Source organism: Thermobia domestica, chromosome 5 (genome assembly GCF_964235325.1).
Source record: "Thermobia domestica chromosome 5, izTheDome1.hap1.1, whole genome shotgun sequence".
NCBI classification, from domain to species: domain Eukaryota; kingdom Metazoa; phylum Arthropoda; class Insecta; order Zygentoma; family Lepismatidae; genus Thermobia; species Thermobia domestica.
The window spans coordinates 291,491,774-291,513,718 of NC_137458.1; the positions used below are offsets into that span (position 1 = coordinate 291,491,774).

The 21,945-nt window shown below is 35.0% G+C and overlaps 1 protein-coding gene across 7 annotated transcripts in view; it reads left to right on the forward strand.

The window, feature by feature from the left end:
* Nucleotides 1–21,945, forward strand: part of LOC145686687 (uncharacterized) — a 313,040-nt gene that overhangs the window by 283,445 nt on the left and 7,650 nt on the right. For all 7 annotated transcript variants that reach the window (XM_081760226.1, XM_081760225.1, XM_081760228.1 and 4 more), the window contains 4 exons: nucleotides 5,668–5,739; nucleotides 6,685–6,750; nucleotides 15,338–15,409; nucleotides 16,410–16,797. In XM_081760226.1, coding sequence (XP_081616352.1) covers nucleotides 5,668–5,739; nucleotides 6,685–6,750; nucleotides 15,338–15,409; nucleotides 16,410–16,797 — 598 coding nt within the window. The remainder of the gene's footprint in view (nucleotides 1–5,667; nucleotides 5,740–6,684; nucleotides 6,751–15,337; nucleotides 15,410–16,409; nucleotides 16,798–21,945) is intronic.

Here is a 21,945-nt window from a genome sequence, read left to right on the forward strand (position 1 = left end):
TGATTACTTACCGAACGTATGAAACAATTGTAATACCTGAAATCACTCATTTAGTAATATTCCTCATCAATTGTTTTTCCGATATTTTGAACGAAATACTCGGCCACTCATCGTCAGGGGCACACAGTGGCTTAAGTCCTTTATAAACCACATTTTTTTTTATTTTTGTCTCAATAGTGGTAATGAATATTGCATAAATTTTTGCGATACTTATGGTCACACTTATATCTTTCCCAATAGTAGTTGGTTGGGAAGTTATTATTTTGCTATATAGCACAATCTACGAGGCGTGTCCATAAAATAAGGTCTCCATGGTTCTGGAGCCATGAAGAACGCTTTGACGCGAGATCTGGCAACACTGGCGTGTAGCTTCGCTCCCCTTTTAACATTACTACCGAACAGAGCCCGCTGCGACACTCAGTTTGGGCAGCATTCCCGATGGAGCTCCCTTTTACATCTCCCGCCAGGTGCGAGGTGCGTGCAGTGATCCGTTTTTTGAGTGCAAAGAGCACCACCCCGATTGACATTCATCGTCAGTTATGCGAAGTATATGGGCCATAGTGTATAGATGTCTAATACGTCCGAAAGTGGGTGAGAGAGTTCAAGGACATACGTACAGACATCCGTGATAAACAGCGTTCTGGTCGCCCTTCTATTACGGGCGGAACAAAAGTGGTGCAAGAAATGCTTGAAGATAGGTGTGTGACAGTGCGCGAGCGGTGTGAACGGATCCCTGCAGTCAGTAAGAGTACAATTCACATGATTTTGATCGAACATTTGCATTATCACAAGATGTGTGCGAAGTTGGTTCCCAAAATGCTCACCGAAGACCATAAACGATAACGTGTTGATATGCGACCCGCGGATTCCTGAAGCGCTATGCAGAACAGGGCGAGGAACTTTTGAAGTCCTTTGTCACGGGTGACGAAACCTGGGTGCACTACACAACTCTGAAACTAAGGAAAACTCTCGTCAGTGGCGACATTCGAATTCGCCGAAGCCGCAAAAGTTTAAACAAACAGTGTCTACCGCCAAACTAATGGCCAGTGTGATTTGGGGCAGAAAAGGTGTATTGTTGAGAAAAGGTGTTTATGCCTACCGACACAACTATAAACGCTGATCGCTACTGTGAGACTTTAAAAAAATTGTGTCGTGCTATTCAAAATAGAAGGAGGGGAATGCCGACGAAGGAAGTGTGTTTCCATCACAATAATGCTCGTCCCTATACTGCCCCTGCAACAGCCGGTTTCCTGGCCCAATTCGGATGGGACATCCTCATCCAACTCCCCTACAGCCCAGATTTAGCACCTAGTGATTTTCATCTTTTTCTCGAGTTGAAGGCACATCTGGGTGGAACACATTTCCAGACCAACGACGAGTTGGAAAACGAGATCGAGTGCTACCTGCCCAACGTGGCGGGAGAGTTCTGTGACAAGGGTATACGAAAAATACCACAGCGTATGCAAAAGTGTATCGATCGCAACGGTGGTTACGTCGAAAAATAGCTGAAAGTCCAGCCTTTCCATCGATGTAACATTTGTTGCCAATAAACGTGTTTTCTGTGTGAAAAACGAATGGAGTCTTTATTTTACGGACACGCCTCGTATATGTAGCTCTAATGTTAGTGTACTAACTGAACTCACTAATCAGCTTTTTATTGCCTTTAGAATTCTCTTTCCAATGGCTTCTTACAAAAAAAAAGTGCTAAATAAGAAAAATCAATAAAATAAAATAAAATAAAAGTTTATTAGTAATTTCAGTTAGAATACTAACATTAGGGCTATATATATAAAGGGCAATCTATAAAAATTGAGAAGAGTAGGCGCCTATGAGTATCGATAAAATCTACACAATATTCATAATCACCGCTGTTGACACACAAAAACAGGTAAAGGTAATGTAAAAAGGGCTTAAGCCATTGTGAGTCCCCTAAGGTTGATTGACGTAAGTGTTTTACGTGAAATATCGAACAAAGGTTGATGAGAAGCATTATTAGGTGAGGAAATTGAGATTTATTGTACATACTTACCGTAATTTTAGTATAATTTATCTATTACGATGTTTTCATGACAAAATTAGAAAAAGATATGCATACGAACTTTAATCACCGAGTTTATTCCCCACTGCCTACAATTTATACAATTTGTGTTCCATAATTTTGATACCTGATATTGCATGAGAACCGGTTGATAATCGCATGTATAAGTTACAACGATAACATGTATTTATTATTTTAATTTTATTTAATATGTTGGGGAAAATGTTATTTTATCTGGCAATAGCTACGAATTATAAGAATAATAATTATTAAAAATGTTATGAATAATCTCAGATGTAAATGTTTTATTTTGCTGTCGCTAGACGGAAAATGTTTATACGTCGTAATCCGGTTGCTATGATAACAGTTCTCCTTACCAAAGTTTTGTTTATAAATAAGTTGAATATAATTTTAAAAAGACGTCATATAATTTAGAAGTGTATGGAATTGTTGAGAAGCGATTGTCAATTATTTGGAAATATACGTAGTGTTCCTAAGTGATCAAAATATTTTATTTTATTTATTTATTTATTTATTTATTTAAAGAAGAAAATTAATATATTGGATGTATCCAGTATATTAAAGAATATACATAAAAAATACATAAACATATTAAATTATAAGTAACAATATACAAAATATTAATGAAAATAAAATAAAAGAATAAGAAAAATAACTGTTACAGAAATTAACAAGTAAATTTTCTACTTATAAGTGCTATTACTTCTCTAAAGGAAATCGGACTTCCTAGATTCCCTTTATTAGTAGAGTTTAACGTACCCGGTATTCAGAGATGACAGGACTTCGGACTTCCAGAAGTCATGTCTATCTCCCAGTGTCGGGTAACTTAATTCAATGCACTTATTTCTATATTGCGATTTTTTTTTTTTTTTTGTATTTTTTATGCAAAGAATAAAAAAGATAGAAAATGGCTCACATAAGCAAATGCTTGTGTGTGAGCCTGATTCTCGTGTTTTATTTATTTTATTGTCGTAACATATGAGGTTTATTCTCACTTTTAGCTAACAATAGTTTTTTAAAACACTTTTTAATTCTTTTAACCACTGTAAAATTAATCTTTTATATGTTTTGTAATTACTTTCATCTTTGATTCGGAGTGGGAGTTCATTATAGATCTTCGGAGCTCTGTAATATGTTTGGTATTGAGTTATAGATTTATTCGTTGCTCTAATTTCTAAATTTTTGTTTGTCACATTTCTGGTTATATACGTACGTTTTGTTACTTCCAATTTGTTTCTGTTCTTTTTAACATATATTAATACCTTCTGCAAATATAATTTTCACTAAGAATTGGTCATAGAGTCTATCTAGTCTACTTTCAAGTCCCTTTTTTAAACATATTCTTACAATATTATTTTGCTGAACAATCAGAGGTTTTAAATGAGTAGGGTAAGCAGCACCCCAAATTAATATACCACATGTAAGTATACACCGTACTATTTACAAGAGCATAATATACAGTTCGTAATATTTTTATGTTTACAATGTTTCGTAATTGAACAAATTTATATAATAATTTTCTTAGTATTGTGGCGATATGTGTAATGTGAGAAGACCATTTTAGATGCTTATCAATAAATATACCTAAGTATTTTACTTTATTTTCACTAATAAGAGGACTACAGTTACATTTTTCAGTATTTTGACAATAATGGAATTTTAGTGACATGTTTTCTGGCTGTCCTGCTATAGTTGGTGAAAACGTTATATACCTGTTTTTTTCAGCATTTAATACTAACTGATGATTATCAAGCCATTGTTTTACTTTCTTCATTTCTGCTTCAGTTTTTTAATACATCTGTCCATGTTTTACCAGTAAATATAAGTGAGGTGTCATCAGCAAATGATTGTATATGCCCGTCCATTTTTAAATTACACAAATCGTTTATATAAATTAAAAATAATATTGGGCCTAATACAGTTCCTTGAGGGACTCCTTGTTTTACATATAAATAATTGCTTTGAAAATTACCTATTTGGACGGCCTGTTTTCTGTCTTTCAAATAACTGTTAAACCAAGATAACGATATACCCCTTATTCCACATCTTTCTAGTTTATTTAAGAGAATTTTGTGTGATATTGTGTCGAATGCTTTAGCTAGGTCTAGGAAAACTGCAATTACTTTTTCAGCTTTATCAACATTTTTACAAACAATCTCTGTTAAATTGTATACCGCATCTGATGTACTTTTACCTTTTTGAAATCCATATTGATTTGAAGAAAATCATTTATTTTGTTCAAGAAAATTAACTAATCTTCTCTTCATACATTTTTCTAACAGTTTAGCACAGTTACTGAGGATTGATATAGGTCTATAGTTATTAGGGTCAGCCTTTGAGCCTTTTTTATATATAGGTTTTATTACAGCAGTCTTAAAATCATCGGGAAATACACCTGTTTCTAAGCTTAGGTTAAAGATATACTGCAAAGGTTTTACTATATTTGATTTCGTATGTTTCAATACACTTGCTGATAATCCGTCTATACCAGATGTTGTTTTCGGTGATAATTCATTTATGAAGCGTTCAATTTCCTGTTCAGTGATTGGAGTGAAGAATATAGAGTTTACTACTTTAGTTTGGGAATTCAGATTCAAATTTATTTTATCACCAATCTCTTTGTTAACTATTTTTTTTGCCAACTGGAAAAATGCTCATTAAAACTTTCAACTATTAACATTGAATCACGTTCAAACGTTACTAGACTATTTTTAGTGTTTAGTTCATTTATTTCTACATACTTTTTGTCATTTTTATCTATAATATCTGTTATTACCTTCCATAATTTACTAACATTGTTATTACATAATGTAATTTTTTTTCTATAATAGTCATTTTTAACTTATTTTATTAATTGTGTAAGTTTATTTCTATACCTTCTGTAATATTCCTTAAATTCTAAATCGTTTTGGTTTTTAAACGACTCGTTTTACTAAACGACTTAATCTCTCTCTTTCTCTTACAGAGTTGACTAATCCTTTTGTTATCCATGGTTTTATTTTGCGATATTTACTACTTATTTTTTTATTTTTATTGGTAATACGTGAATTACTTATACAATTTTTCATTATTTGGTTGAAATTCGAAGTTGCAGTATTAACACAATTACTGTGTATTACCAGATTCCAGTTACATTTTTTCAATTCTTCATTTAATAAAGTATTATCTATAATTGTTGTTTCATATGATATGTTTTCCCTCTTTTGCATTGTAATGGGAACATTTATAGTAGTGAGAAAGTGGTCAGTTATACTTGCTTGCAACACAGCTGATGTGACATTCAGTGGACCTTGGTACTTTAAAAATATATGATCTATACAAGTCTTACTATATTCTGTAACTCTAGTGTGTTTATTTATGCATGAAACATAACCATGACTATATAGTAAGTTTAAATACGTGTCTATATTTTCACAGTATTTGTCACTTAATATATCTATATTGGCATCACCTAAAAGCAAAGAGCAAGTTGATGAATAGTGTCTGATCATTTGAATTATCATCGTGGTAAATAGTAACTAGTTCTGATAAGTATATACTTTGATAAGTCTTTTAAAATAAGTAAATCGGACTGTGTGGCGTTTCAAAGTATATATTACTCTCTGCAGAAGCTGCTGAAACATTGCCAGAGACAACGAGTGGAGATCCTGAACCTTCTTCCGAAATGATGGACGAAGAAGGTACGATAAACTTTTTAACTTATTTGCTTCTTTTAAGTTAAAGATCGTTTCCATGAAACTCCAGTTTCACGATTGGTATATTGTGTAGTCGAATTCCAGAACTTCTTGGCACTCACTTTCAATAAAAATATTATATCCAAATAACAGGATGTTGTTGATGTACAGCACATGTTTACAATCCATATTCTTCGCAGGTTTGAAATACGTATTCTCCATTTTCTTGCTCACCAAATGTTACTCCAGATTATCATCATCATGTTGTTGTTGTTCTTCTATTATTATTATTATTATTATTATTATTATTATTATTATTATTATTATTATTATTATTATTATTATTATTATTATTATTATTATTGTTGTTGTTATTATTATTATTATTATTATTATTATTATTATTATTATTATTATTATTATTATTATTATTATTATTATTATTATTATTATTATTATTATTATTATTTATAGGAAATAATAATATGTTGTTAGTCAATACTGGATGAAAAATACAAGCGTCGTTCGTTCCACGAAGAACGTTCAAGACAGTAATACTGATAAAACCCAGTGTAGAGTTTTGTGGAAATATTATTGATTTCCTGCTTTCCTTCAATTTAAAATGTGTAGTTCGCATTGAAAGAAAGAAAAAAAAACACACAGACGTATATTTATATATAAAAGAAGTGTTTGAAGTTGATAAGAGTAGTAGAGGCAATATGTTTTCCAAAACCTATAGTGTGATTTGCCATTTGTGGAAATAACCTTTCTACCGTACATGGAATTTAGTATCGGTATGAAGTACGGAAACGTACGATCTCAATTCAAGCTCTTATATTATCCGCCAACAAGCGAACATGTGTACTTTCGTTCATTCACACCACTAGAAACAGTAATAAATGTCAGAATGCTATTTAACTAAGTGAATTGTGTATTTTCTGTTTCTTACAGATGCTGATGAAAAATCGCAACAACCAGCAGGCCTCTGTCCTCTTAGAGAGATAGTGTATTTAGAAGGTAAGGTGAATCCGTAACCTGCTCATTGTTTCAAATTCTAGTAGATTTTCTTTAATTTCCGTTGTGATCAGAAAACGTGTGGCCAACCGACCTGTTCTATTTTTGAACTCCGTCTGTTTCTCAATTTCGCTTTGTCTTTGCCCTCTGATCTCTTGTAGTGCTACTAAGTTTTTTTTTTTTCTTTTAATTATTAGCTATTTACGTCGTTTTCCCGGTGGATAACGTAGTCCAAACGTCCCATGCCCAAATTTCTAACCTATTTATCGTTGTTTGCTTTTCATCCATTATCATTAGTATTATTATTAATCAAAGGCTTATTGCTGGATTTCGTAACCCAGTGGGTTATTATGTGGTAGAGTTGTTAGCCCAACCTCGAAGACCAGATGATTTTCTAACTGGGTTTTCTTTTCTTAGCCTACGTAGGTTCTTCTGCTAAGTGCAAGGCAGCAGTATCGGTTTGGTACATCCTAGATTTCTCCAATACCTGTTATATCTAGCGGGCATTTTCCTATCCATGACCTGGGGAGGCACCTGGGAGTCCGATATTTACCGGAGAAAACTATTCACTAATTGCTTTTCAGTTGACAGTCATTTTCGAAAATCTTACCGCTACTTTCATAAGCAGTATATACTAGAGTCAAGTTCCAGGAATCTGTTCCAAGTATTATATTGAAAATCATAGGTAGAATGTTTAATACGTTTTCTTAATAACGAAAATGTCATAGGAACAGAAGGGATTTTTTTTTTTTTTTTTAATAGCTCACTGAAGGATCCAAATACTAAATCATTGTAGCAGTGCTACGTTTGCTACGTTTCAGCGTTGTTCGTTGACTTAACATGTGGATGTTGTAGTGAGAAAAATCTATTATTATTATTATTATTATTATGCATCTCATTACGTCATTGGAATTTCAAGATCTGTCTCTGTTTGATTCAACTCTATGTTTATACAAGCAGATAGAGCTCAGTAAAGCAAAGTAGTGGCTGGTTTGTGATTTAAAAGTACATTATTTAAGTCTGATTTTACATGGAATCCCTTTGTTTGTAGTGTTTATAATTGTTCCAACCTTAATACTATTACTACATACCGTGTTGACTCATTTTTAGTCAATCTTTTAAACAAGTATTTGCGTGTACATAGTTAAACCCACATTCATTAAAAAATACAATTTGACGCTATCTATATAATTTGTAGAAATAATAATTACTGTGTCTAAAGGGCCTATCCGGTTGCAACGATGTGAAAAGATTTTTGGGGAGATTGCTGAAATTCAGTTCAAATGTAGAAGAGACAATGTTGATTCTATATTCCTAAAGAAAAGTTTCCTAAAATGGATAGAACATAGTTTACACAAAAGAAAAGTCAATGGAAAATCTATGAAAACAAATAATTCCTCTACTTATCTCAAAAACCAAACGAGGGAGATGGCTGAAATTCCGCTTGAAAATAGAGGAAACTATGTAGATTGTATATTACAAAAGGAAAGTTTCCTAAAATGGATGGAACATAGTTAAAAAAAAAAAAAAACACTAACATTAATGTCAATGGAAAATCAGTGTAAAAAATTATTCCTCTACTTATCTCAAAAAGAGGGAGATGGCTGAAAATCAGCTTAAATATAGAAGAAACTATGTAGATTTTATATTACAAAAGGAAAGTTTCCTAAAATGGATGGAACATAGTTAAAAAGAAAAAGCACTAATATTAATGTCAATGGAAAATCAGTGTAAAAAATTATTCCTCTACTTATCTCGAAAAGAGGGAGATGGCTGAAAATCAGTTTAAATATAGAAGAAACTATGTAGATTTTATATTACAAAAGGAAAGTTTCCTAAAATGGATGGAACATAGTTAAAAAAAAAAAAAACACTAACATTAATGTCAATGGAAAATCAGTGTAAAAAATTATTCCTCTACTTATCTCGAAAAGAGGGAGATGGCTGAAAATCAGCTTAAATATAGAAGAAACTATGTAGATTTTATATTACAAAAGGAAAGTTTCCTAAAATGGATGGAACATAGTTAAAAAAAAAGAAAAAACACTAACATTAATGTCAATGGAAAATCAGTGTAAAAAATTATTCCTCTACTTATCTCGAAAAGAGGGAGATGGCTGAAAATCAGCTTAAATATAGAAGAAACTATGTAGATTTTATATTACAAAAAGAAAGTTTCCTAAAATGGATGGAACATAGTTAAAAAAAAAGAAAAACAATTAACATTAATGTCAATGGAAAATCAATGAAAACAAATAATTCCTCCACTTATCTCAAAAACCAAACGAGGGAGATGGCTGAAATTCAGCTTAAAAATAGAAGAAACTGTATAGACTTTATATTCCAAAAGCAAATTGTCCTAAAATGGCTGGAACATAGTAAAACATCACGAAACAAGAACGTTAAAGTCAGTGGATAATTTATAAAAGAAAAACGAAGTCGTCCATATATATCTCAAAACCTGTAATGAGATAGCTAATTAAAAATTTATTGCAAAAACATAATGAAGAGGTTAAAAGTGATGTATAGCACGTAAGGTAAATATGGACAGAACATTGTCAAAAGTCGAGTTGTTTGAGTAAAATCAATAATAATGATAAAGTATTTGCATCTTTTGCTCACATCCGTATTTGAAATCTCCAGACTCGATTTAGTACACAACGTGACTTTTGACCTGATCACGTGACAGTCTAGTCCTTATGGCAAACCGGGTAGGCCTTTTTACTGTAATTGCACTATTATTCTGTTTCAGCAAGCACTATTGGCTTTATCGGTTACTTAGGGTAACTCACCTTTAACTTTGTGTTTATTCTCGGAATGTCATTTACAAATTGCGTGTGCTCAGTTGAACAATGGTGAAGGTAAGACTCTCATCCTAGTAGTTCGAATCGCATTTTGATAGTACTTTATTTTTTATCCTCGCGACTTAGTTATCAAGAACATAAATCACAATATTCTCACCGCTACAGATAAGGAGAATAATAATTAATGTTCCACAGCTAAGCAAAAGGAACTCGGTGTAAGTGAAAACAAATTTCTAATTATCCTCTGGTTATATCTTCAATTTCTGTCAGATTCGTACGAGCATTTCATTTCTAAACCTCTTTCAGGTAATTGACCAAGACACAGGAAATTTTTGTTTGTATCTCTCCCTTTGCTGATACACTCTTTGATCAATAGGTACATCTCTCAAAGTTGGGAATCCTGGCAAAGTGACTTCCTCCTAGTCAAGGACTACCTTATATCTTTTTCGATCGAGGGTACTCACATTGGACATTTGTTTTCTCTTTTAAATGTTAACAGTTGCCCTCTGTCATGTCGTGTACACTCATGCCCAAAATGATTGTCGCCTATCTATAACTGTCTTCTTGTAAGAAGATAATTTGATTATGATTTTGCAGTGTACTTTTAATATTGATACTATGTGTATAATTGGGAATTGTATATTTGTTGTAAATTTCATAGGAAAAGAATTATAAATACGAAAATTAGAATGAGTAAAATAAAATGTTGCTAAATGGACAAGAAAGTTGTATTTTTGTTTTATTGTTCTTATTTACTGCTCTTTTGACATGAAATTTGCCACATACATATCTTTGCCGACTATACACATACTAACATTATAAGAAATACCGGACGAATTCGTTATCAAATTATATTCCTACAACATATTTATAGACATGCGAGAATAATTTTGGACATGAATGCACCTTTCCAGAGCTGCAACAATTGATTTGTTAAAATTTATACTTTTACTTTAGTTTATAAATGCTTTTGAAAGTTACAAGAATTAGCTACTGTGTTGACAATAAGACACACTATTGTTAGAACTGTTAATTGGCACTCTCTGGAGGCACTTGTTGACTTTATCATTATCTTAATAAGTTATAAGCTGTGTTATAATTGATTTTTGAGCTTTATAAGCTGTGTTGTGATTGGTGCACTTTTGACATGACTCTCTTAGTTGTTAATGGATTTTTACTTCCACTTTTATCAACACTAGGCTCCTCTAACGTAAAAGATATGATCACCAAACACTATGGCGTCATACTCAGAGTGTGATACAGTGATGTCATGTTTTCTCAATTCTAACATTGCCAAATTAAAAACTTCGAAAGGTTTAAAAATATTTCAAATGAAAAAAAAAATGAAACACATTTTATCAACCAGGAAAGAAAAATAGAAAACAATTAAAATGGAACATTTTTCATCAACGAAAAAAGAATTTTTTTTGAAAAAACATTGTTTCTTGGCATGTCATCCGTAAAATTTTTCGTTTACCATCTTTCTTCCCTTTTTTAATTGATTGATTTTTCTGGAAACATTTTGAGTAAAAATTCTTCGTTTGTATATTCGCTCAAACTTTTTCAATAATCGAGGAATCTCACGAAACAAATTTTGCTAGCGGAAAAATAAATTAAAGTTAAAGATTTGAGTGAATTGGTTGGTACTGTACATTTCTTTGTTCGGAAATTTGTTTACTGACAAAAAAAAAAGTGTGAAAATAGATTTGCTGAAAATTTGAGATCTATTACTGTGTCTCTTTGCACACAGACAAGGTTCACATTGTCTATAGGTCTGAGAGTATATAAATGAAACGAAACAGAGATTTCATATTTTCTTCAAAAAAATATCATTTACAAAAATTTGATTGGTACATAAAATTGTGAAAGTTGTGGTCTTGCAAATCAATCCATAAAACTACAAAAGAATAATTATTCCATACGTCTCATCAGATTTTTACAGAACCTGAAAATTCACTATGAACTAAATAATGGATGTCGATTTTTGATTGGTTTGGTGTAAAACGAGAGAAAATTCTGGTATATATAGGAGTAGACAAAAAATCTAAAAACGCTTCATACAGGAGACGTAAGTTTGGCCCTCCACTGTACAACACATGTTGCGATTGCCGATCGTTTTTTGTTTTCAATATGTCATGTGGACCTTCCTCTTCCGTCAGCAGTAACTAGTTCACCTGTGAGTGTCGTGGTGTTAAAGTGGTGCGGTAAAATGGGCGACCTGACAGACTTCCAAAGAGGTGATCGTTGGTGCCCGTCTGATTCGAGCTTCAGTGGGAACAGTGGCAAACATTGTGGGGGTATCGAAAGGCACTGTGTCCAATATCGCGAGGGCGTACACAATTCATGGGCAAACAACGTCTGCAAAGCACAACACTTGTCGAAAGACAGTCCTGTCAGATAGGGACCAGATGGCATTAAAACGAATTGTAACAGCTAAAAAGACCACTGCAATGAAAATTGCGTCTGAACTCAATTCCGACCTACAGAACCCGGTTTCATCGAAAACAGTGCGACGGGAACTTCATAAAATGAAAATTCATGGCAGGGCCTCTAACGCGACCATAAAGATTCCGGAGAGAAAGAAAATATATAAACAAACTTACTTAGCCTTTCTCAATAGGGCGCTTTGGGCAGAGGTCACTCCAATTAACTGGTTCACGATCAGCTCAGCTCAAACTTATTAAACTCATACCTTGTCAATAATAAATCAATAGAATTCTCACCATCTCAATGGCTCAGCTAAATTATTATCCAGATTAATCGATAGGAGACAACAGATAGATATATATATATGCAGTGGTGCCCCCCCCCCTTATGTCCATGACGCACCCCCCCGCAATTGTCTATCCATAGGTATTCTTCCATGAAAAAAATCTTTTCGATTAATTTTACTCCCCCCCCCTCGCCAAACATATTTATATAGATTTTTAACCCCCCCCAAATATTTCAATGACGCAGTTTGCGTCATAGCCCCCCCTTCTGGGCACCCCTGATATATGTATATATAACCAGAAATAATAACACAATACCATTCAATTATAGCAACTTTATTACAAATAATTTATGAGTAACAAACAATTTGTTAATAATTCAACTAGAAATTCAAGTAAATAGAGTTTCGCCGATCGACTAGAATTATGTTTGAAAGTTTAATATGCAAATAATTGTTGTTATAACACCTCAATTTAACTTTTCTTTCTCCTTTAAAATTTAAATGCAGCTAAGATAATATTGTAAATCCAAACCTAACTAGGGAGCAATTCAAATCTTAGCTATTAACAACAATCTAAATTTTTATTTGAAAAAATACTACTAACTGGGGGGTCCTACTTCAGTCTTTTCTTTCAGATTTTTTGTATCAATAATATTAATACAACATTATTCAAAAATGTTTCTCTATTAAAAATTACTCAACTTCAGTTTACTTTCCAACGGTTAAGCCGTAATCTCATACATCTAATGAACTGGGATAGAACCCGCTATACGATACATATCAAGAATCAAAAATAATTGTAATAATCATTGTCACAATATTTAAATAATATTTTCAACTGCGACACAACAGTCTCTTCCTTCATTAGCTGAAACAAATACTAGCTATCGCCAAACCCCTGGAAACAGCAGTAAATGCGAAGAGGCGTATCCAGTGGTGCATGGACCACGAGCCTCATGAGCCCTGGGAAACACGTAATGTGGTCCGATGAATCGACCTTCACCTTGTTTCCAACAACCGGTCGTGTTTACGTATGGAGAACACCATCGCAGGCCTATAATACAGACTATCTGCTCCCAACTGTAAAGCATGGGGGTGGTTCTGTTACAGTATGGACAGTGATATCGTGGTTTTCTGCAGGTCCCATCATAGCCCTGGAATGATGAATGCTAAGGCGTATGAGGCCATTTTGGGAGACCAGGTGCTACCCATAACCCAAATATTGTTCCCTGATTGTGATGGCATCTACCAAGATGATTTGGCACCCTGTCACGCTGCAAAAACGGTGAAATCATGGTTTGAGGAGCATGACCAGGAGGTATCACACCTCCCCCTGGGTCCCACAATCACCAGATCTGAACATCACTGAGCCATTATGGTCTGAGTTAGAAAGGAGTGTTCGGTCTCATTACCCTCCACCAGCATCCCTTAAGGAACTGGAGCTTGTTTTGGAGGAACAATGGTACAAAATTCCACACACCACGATTCAGGAGCTGTATACGTCCATTCCACGTCGGATTCAAGCTGTTTTGGACGCAAAAGGAGTCCCCATACCATACTAGGTATGATTTTCACACGTTTTGCAAACGTTCTAGATTTTTTTGTCCAACTGCTGTATATATATATATATATATATATATATATACGACAAAAGAAATTATGCTTAAGTTAAAATCAGTTTTTCTTTAGAAATGAGTTCATATAGGGGTCGAATTTTCGAACATTATATTGAATTTCATGTAAAACTACAGAATTCGATACAGGAAAGGAAAAAAAATAGTAATAAGTACATGTTTCCAAATAATCGTTACAGATGAATTTAGTTCAAAATCCCGTTCAGATAATAAAATGGCTAATAGATCATAATCCGAATACCTCACTCGGGTAATTTGATTTATACGGTTTTCTCCGAATTAAATCTTATTTCGAAGGTATAGGACACTGTATAAATGCCGGGAGCCGCGGTGGCTCAGTGGTAGAGCGTTCACCTCTGGTGCTAGGGGTCCCGGGTTCGCTCCCAGCTCCCGCCAAGTGAACTTTGTGGTGGACAAACACCATGTGCGTGGTTTTCTCGGGGTTCTCCCGTTTCCTCCCACTTGCTTCATTCCACCATTTCATTCATTTCTCATAATCACCGTCTCCTTTAGCCTAACCGGCATAAACGTGGGACGTAAAACTCAAAGATTTCATTTTTTTGTATAAATGCCTTGCGATAGTCATAATTACCGCAAAGTTTTCACCGATGGCACTGGCAAGAAAGAGAACATTGTTACAGCAAAAGAACATACCAAGAGCATCGTCACAGTGTGTTCTTTGAAGGTTATTAATCATGTTGCTGTTTGAAGTTCAAATAATCAAATATAAGAGCTAATTTAACTGCAGTTTGAAAGATTTTTGAACGTCTTTAAAAACAGAAATCCTTTCTGTTGTGAAAATAGAAAAAAAATCATAGTTACTTCTGCAGCACCATTAGTACTGTCAGTTGAAAATTCCTTTATTTTACGTGCTTCGTCTTTTGTTTAATGTCCCCCCAGTTATATAACGTATAGGCTAGAGGAATCGAATGATTAATGAAAACGAGTGGTTAAGGAAAAATCGATGGAATGAGAATAAGGAAGTGATAGGGATTACCCGAAATCCCAGAGACACAATATTATTCAAAAACAAACTTAGTTGGCCTAGGATCGAACTCGGGACCCTTCATACTAAAAGTGGCCTCTCTTTTTTCGCAGCTATCAAGTGTTCATCTTGGATTTTAAAAAAAAAAAAAATCTTTTTATATAAACATATATTGTTGGATTTTCGTTTTTGTGATATTATATTCTTTATCATTGCTGTATTTCGTGAGGCTCCATTGTTGTTTTACCGGAAGACAAATGAAAGCTAACTGGTACGTAAATTGTGTTCATCAATGCTAAATCACGAACTATGCATCTACGTACACTTATACATATCTTCAGATTACAAGAATAAACTAAACTTTAATTTTGACTATTGATGTAGTATTAGAAGCACTAGTGAACATACTAATATTAATATATGATCTAATTGATTTTTATGTACTTTGTTACAGAACCTATTAGAAGATTGAACGTAAGACTTGACCGTGATCGTGGCGATCCTCCGGAAATAATAGATTTAGATGGTAAGACAAAAGAGTTACAGAGTTTCTTGTTTGAACCATTATTTACAAAGGTCATTTCATAAGTCACGGCAACTGTGCTGCAATAAATAAATAAATAAAATAAAACTACAGCAATGGAAATCTATTATATGCGTTTTAATGTCATCCCCAGATGGCGTCTCTGTGCAAGACTAACAATATAAAGTAATCGAAAAATACATAGGAATTCCTTGCTTGATTAAGCTTTAACATGGCATAAATTTAAAAAAAAATCAAATAAAAAGAATACTACGATGCATACATAACAAACACTTTAAATGGAGGCCCGACCACACAACTTTGCCAACGAGAGGGAAGTGTTCAATAAGTCCAGCTGTGTAATATCCGTCAATGTGCTACACTTTTCAACGTCTTTCGCAGTGTTGGAGAAATATGTGTCTATGCCGTGGGGAGCTATTTATAGCATATTTATTGTTTGCTATGTACATACATTTTCTATGTACCTTTATTACTTACGTATTCATTTTTATTAAAGATTGATCGAACAATTACTTTGTACGTACGCATTTTTCGATTGCCGCCCGCTTCCCCGTACATTGACGCCATTTGATGGTTACATTGAAAATCACCTTTCTGTGGTCTTCAAACGCATATAGTGGATTTCTATTACAGTAGCGTTTTTGGCGGTTCTCGTATCTAGATGAATATTTGACATTCAGTAAGTTGACAGTGAGATACGACTTAACTTTTGTTTTTAGTATTGTCTTTCTTTTCTACACTTACCTCCACATCTGTTGACAAGCCATCCAACTGTCAAGTGCTAAATATTTCCATGTTTAGAGTCTTCAGAAAGGTTTGTGAGTGTTTTTGTTTGTTTTCTTCATTGTCATAGAAATAACTCGTATTTTGATGTTTGTGTGTAATGTAATTTAGTAACATCAGTGCTGTAACAGAAACATATTATTGTTATTATTATATAATAGCATGACAACAGAAAATTAATAGAAGATTGTTCTTTCAGATGAAGAAGACGAGTATGACGATGAAGAAGTGCAGGTAGTAGAAACTGAAAACGTATCCCAAATGGACGAGAATAAAAATCCAAGCTCAAGGAACGAAGATGAAAGACCAAGTGAAATGAATGAGGATGATTCAGCAGATAAAAATGGGACTCCTGCTACACTTGAAGAGGCGGTCTCTACTGAAGAGGAACAGCCGCAAGAAGGCGAAAAAGGAACATCTAATACTTCCACTGATCCGACAGCTGCGAGTGAAGAAAGTGCGAAGCCGCGGCCTTTAAATATTTTTAAATCGTGTTACAAACCTCCGGTGTCATTGAACGATAAGGTATCGGGAAATGAAGAAGATTCTGAACTTTTTGATTCGGAAGTCACAGAAGAGGAAAGAGGGTAATGTTTATTTCTTGTATTTAATTGATTTTGAAAATTTGTGTTTCTAGTATCGTTAATTGTTGTGTTTGTCTACATTATATAAATTGACATTAAATTCCCTGGAATTCTTACCAGACATTACTTGACCGAAAACTATCTGGCAGGCAGGCTAGCAATAGGAACTGTAGAGAGCTTAATAATAATTTTGCGTTGTAGACTAAGGAAACCCAAGTATCAAATGATCGCCGTTATTTTCTGGTTTTCTCTAAGAGTTCCTGGCACAGACTGTATCACTGAAATTTTAAGAGAGAGGTGGTCCACTTTTAACGGACTAATTGATGTGGAGGGGTGTCCATAACATCATAAGTCTGTTAAATCGTAAATTATGTTAACAACAATATATATATTTAAAAATGATACTAGACTTGAAATTCTGGTGCACAATATAAATGTAAAATATTTAATGTATATATAGTAATAAAACATAACTCCTCCGTATTAGAAGGGTGCAAAAGCCTCAACCCACAACCGCTTTCTCGATTAATTTTGTTTGTTAATAATCAAAGATCAAAACTGCCTGGGATGTTTATGATAAATCAACACTTCGAGATCTCAAGATCTCTTGACGGATGAGATGATGTCATCAATATGGTTTCTTACTTATGTAATTTAGTCTTCAGTCAGTCTTCTGTAGCATTCCTATCACAATTTCTCAGTTTACCCAGTCAAATATATTTTCGGAAACAATAAATATTCCATACATTTCGTTCCCTCTTTTTCTATAAACATTTCATGAATTATTTTTAATGAGCTAATAGAATTTCTTGTGCTCCTACCTCTTCTAAAGCCTAATGGTTTCTCCTCAGTTTCCCCAATTATTCTTCCATATATGCTTACATTCAGTTTTTTTAAGGTTTTTTTTTTTTTCTGCCTTTGATTTCTTAACCCATTTAATTTTCGGAAAATTCTTTTTTCGTATTTCTTATAAAGTCACATGATGCATTATTTATCAGTTATCGTTTCGTTTTTATCTTCCATATTTTTTTCTCAACTATCTTCATAGATATCGTAAGCCTTTTATTATTCTTCTATTCTTTCTTTCTTTCTTCTTCCAGCGTTGTGCCTCTTGTTTCGTACTAAATTCCATTGATTTCACCTCCAGTATATTTTGTTTTCTCTTTCTATTTTTATGTATGTTTTCATATTTTCTTTTGTTGAATTGCTCCCTTGCTGTGTATTTCCTTTCGTAATTTGCTATTTAACTACCTGTACGTCTTTTTAAAGAGATGAAAAGGACATGTAGGAGAACTGTACGAGAAAGTGCTCAATAGATCTGGCAGCTATGTAAAGGGGATATCTGATCTGGGACAAAATATTGAATAGTAATATTGGCTCTGGATGGCATTACCAACAATAAGGCGAGTGGTAATAATAGGGTAACACCAGAACTACTCAAAATCCTAGAAGAGGATACTATAAAAGTGATACACTCTATATGTGAGCAAATATGGAAAAACCTAGCATTGAGCAAAATATTGAAAGAAATCAGTGTTCATTCTAATCCTAAAGAAAGTAAGCTCCGAACAATGTTCTAATTATCGAACAATCGCACTGCTCTTGCATGTTAGGAAATTTATGCTTAGCATTCTGGAAAATAGACTTAAACAGTACATAGGCAGTAAGAGTTCCGAAATGACATATTTGCTTTATTAATTATGTCAAAGCATTTGACTTACACTGTACTGTGTCCATGATCTTCAAGAGATGGAAATACCAAAACATTTGATTCAGAGAGCTTCCACTCTGACTAAGAAGCTACAATGTGAACCAAATTTGGAACAATTGCATGGTTTAAGATTGATAAAGATGTTCTGCAGGGAAAATCCGGTTGAGTGGAATAAATGTAGGTATTAAAATTAGGGGAAGAAACATTAACAATCTTAGATATGTAGCTGACACTATAGTCTCTTGGCAGAAAGTAAAGATGATCTCGCAAGAACCCTCTTATTGAAAGAGAAAGAAGAGAGCGCAAAAGCTGAGTTAAGACTGAACATCAAGAAGACCAAGATCATGTAACTCAGATAATCTCACAAGAACCCTCTTATTGAAAGAGAAAGAAGAGAGCGCAAAAGCTGAGTTAAGACTGAACATCAAGAAGACCAAAACCATGTAACTCATATGATCTCGCAAGAACCCTCTTATTGAAAGAGAAAGAAGAGAGCGCAAAATCTGGGTTAAGACTGAACATCAGAAAACCTAGATCATGTAACTCAGCTTATCACCTCAGGTCAAGTGGAGGGAAAATGAATGGGGGTAGGAACCGGTTTTATCTTCTTGGGCTCGATAATATCCGTGAATGGAGACCGTAGTCAGGCGATCAAAAGACGTTTACTTCTTGGGAGGATGGCTATGACAAACCTTAGTAAAGTCATTAAAATCTGAGACATCATCCTGGAAACGACAATTCATGCTGTGAATGAAATGGTTTTACCAGTAGTAGTGTGTGGATGTAAGAGCTGGACATTGGAAGGCAGATAGACGAAAAACTTGACTCCTTTGAATTAGAGTGCTGGAAAGAATGCTGAGAGTACTATGGACATGGACTGCGAAGAGGACAAATAAATTAATACTAAAGGAAGTAAGACATGATTGCACTTGGAGAGCAAAATATTGAAGTTAAAATTATCATACTTTGGTGATACAATGAGGAAACATGATTCATTGGAAATTGATGTATGGAAAGGTTGAAGGAATAAAGACAAGGGGCGTCAGAAAACAAGATAGATTGATGGAATTGAACAATTAATGAACCTGAACGTTGAAAAATTTCGAGAAGCGGCACAAGACAGGAACAAATGACGTGATGATAGAGTCCATTGGGTCATGAAGAGTCTTAAACGATTACGAGTGAAGGACAACAATATGTTTTTGCCTTCCTCAGTGCCATACTTTTTCTAGATCTTGCTTTCCCTATTTATTTCAACATTTCTTTCATGACCGATGGTGATATATATATACAGATGGTGATCAGAAAAATGGAAACACCTGAACGAAATTGCAACTTACCAGATTAATATGGTGTCGGGCCACCTTTCGCCTTCAGAACAGCCTTTATGCGACGTGGGATGGAGGCATAGAGGTCGTGAATAGTAGCAAGTGGAATTTTACACCATTCCTCGTGCAGGGCATCGGCCAGTTCTGTGAGAGAGGATGGAGGTGGAAATCGTCGCCGGAGTCGTGTTTCCAAGACGGACCACAGATGTTCAATTATGTTGAGATCTGGGGATTGGGCGGGACAGGGGAGGTGTTGAACTTCATCCCGATGTTACTCAAACCACGCTGCAACAACGCCAGCTGTGTGAATGGGTGCATTATCATCCTGGAAGATGGCGTCATTGTCCAGGAACAACATCCGGACCATAGGATGCAAGTGATCTCCTAAAATTGCGACATAATCGTTGGCAGTGATTCGTCCGCTAAGTGTGACCACAGGACCCAATTAAAACCATAATATGGCGGCCCACAGCATCACCGAGCCGCCGCCATGTTTCACAGTTGGGCGGAGACACTGCAGATCATAAGCTTCTTTGGGCGTTCTCCACACATAAACACGGCCCGTGGTTGGGAAAAGGGTAAAGGATGACTCATCCAACCATATCACACGTTTCCAGTCCTCAACGGTCCAAGTGGCATGATCGCGGCACCATTTGCGGCGTGCGAAAGCGTTATGGTCCCTGATGAGCGGTTTGGCCCGTGCAACACGAACCCGTAAGTTCATGTCATGTAATTTGCGACGGACTGTGATTGTCGAAACAGGGTGGGGGAGGTGCTGATTGAGTTCCCCCGTCACTTGCTCCGCAGTAGCACGACGGCTCTGCGTGACAATGCGCTTTAATACCCGGCGTGACCTGTCACTCATGATTTTCTTCCGCCCACTGTTCCGCTTCCCCGATGTGGTTTTCCCGTGTGTTGCGTAGCCTGTTCACCTTCAACACTGTCCCACGCGACACACCTAACACAGTAGCCACTGCCGTCACACTCACTCCACATAACCGCGCACCAACAATTTGCCCTCTTTGAAAATCTGAGAGGTCTCCCATTTTACACTACCTCCGTCTGCTGCAGCCACTGGACACTGCTGTTCCACTGTGCCTGACGTAGTATGGAGACCGACCTAACACACCACCACCAGCGGTCCGGCGCTGCGGGCGCCACGACACCACTGCCAACCCATACATCTGACGTGTTGCCAACTACAGGTGTTTCCATTTTTCTGATCACCATCTGTATATATATATATATGTTATTTTCATGTTAATTACCTCACCTGTGTAATACTTCTACCTTATTCAATATCTTTGCACGATCACAGCAGAAATGGGTGTGCGCATCTTAGATGCTGGTTTGTTAATATACAAGAGGAGTTAAAGTTAAGTTCGATTATATGTGTTTAACTGCCTGTATTGTAGTGTGTATTCATTTTCTTCCGCTATCTGTTGAACTTTACATTATACTCCCAGTAAACCACTCAGGCATTCGATGAAGAAATCTGCTCTGATCTGCTTGCGCATAGCAGAAGAAATTTGGAGAAGAATTCTGTTTCAAAAGTATGGCAACTGACGTTTTCTGACATTCTGCCAGAGCGAAGATACGCATGAAAGTCTGCTCTCTTAACGATTCCGATGACCTATGATCTATCTCATTATACTGTTTATAGTTCTTCACAAAATACATACACATTTTTAATAAGTTGCTGCTTCCATGACTATAGTTGACACCACGTATATAATGCACTTTAGTTTGATTATGTAGTTTTAACATTGTTGACTGAGTCTAGTCACAGCGTGGTCGGTTTCATGGCAGCTGTCAGAATGTAATTTGTAACTTGAACAGTCCATATCTTCGCAACAGTCCATATCTTGATCATATAGTCTCAACGTGGTTGACCAACTCAAGAGCCACAACATAGTCGTTATCATGGCAATTGTCAGAACGTGTAACGTGAAAAGTCCATATCTTCGAAATAATTATATACATTTTGATAGAACATAATCCTCAATACCATACCGAAAACTGTATACCTATTGATGAATCGTTCAGCAGCAGCAGCAGCAGCAGCAGCAGTAGCAGTAGTAGTAGTAGTAGTAGTAGTAGTAGTAGTAGTAG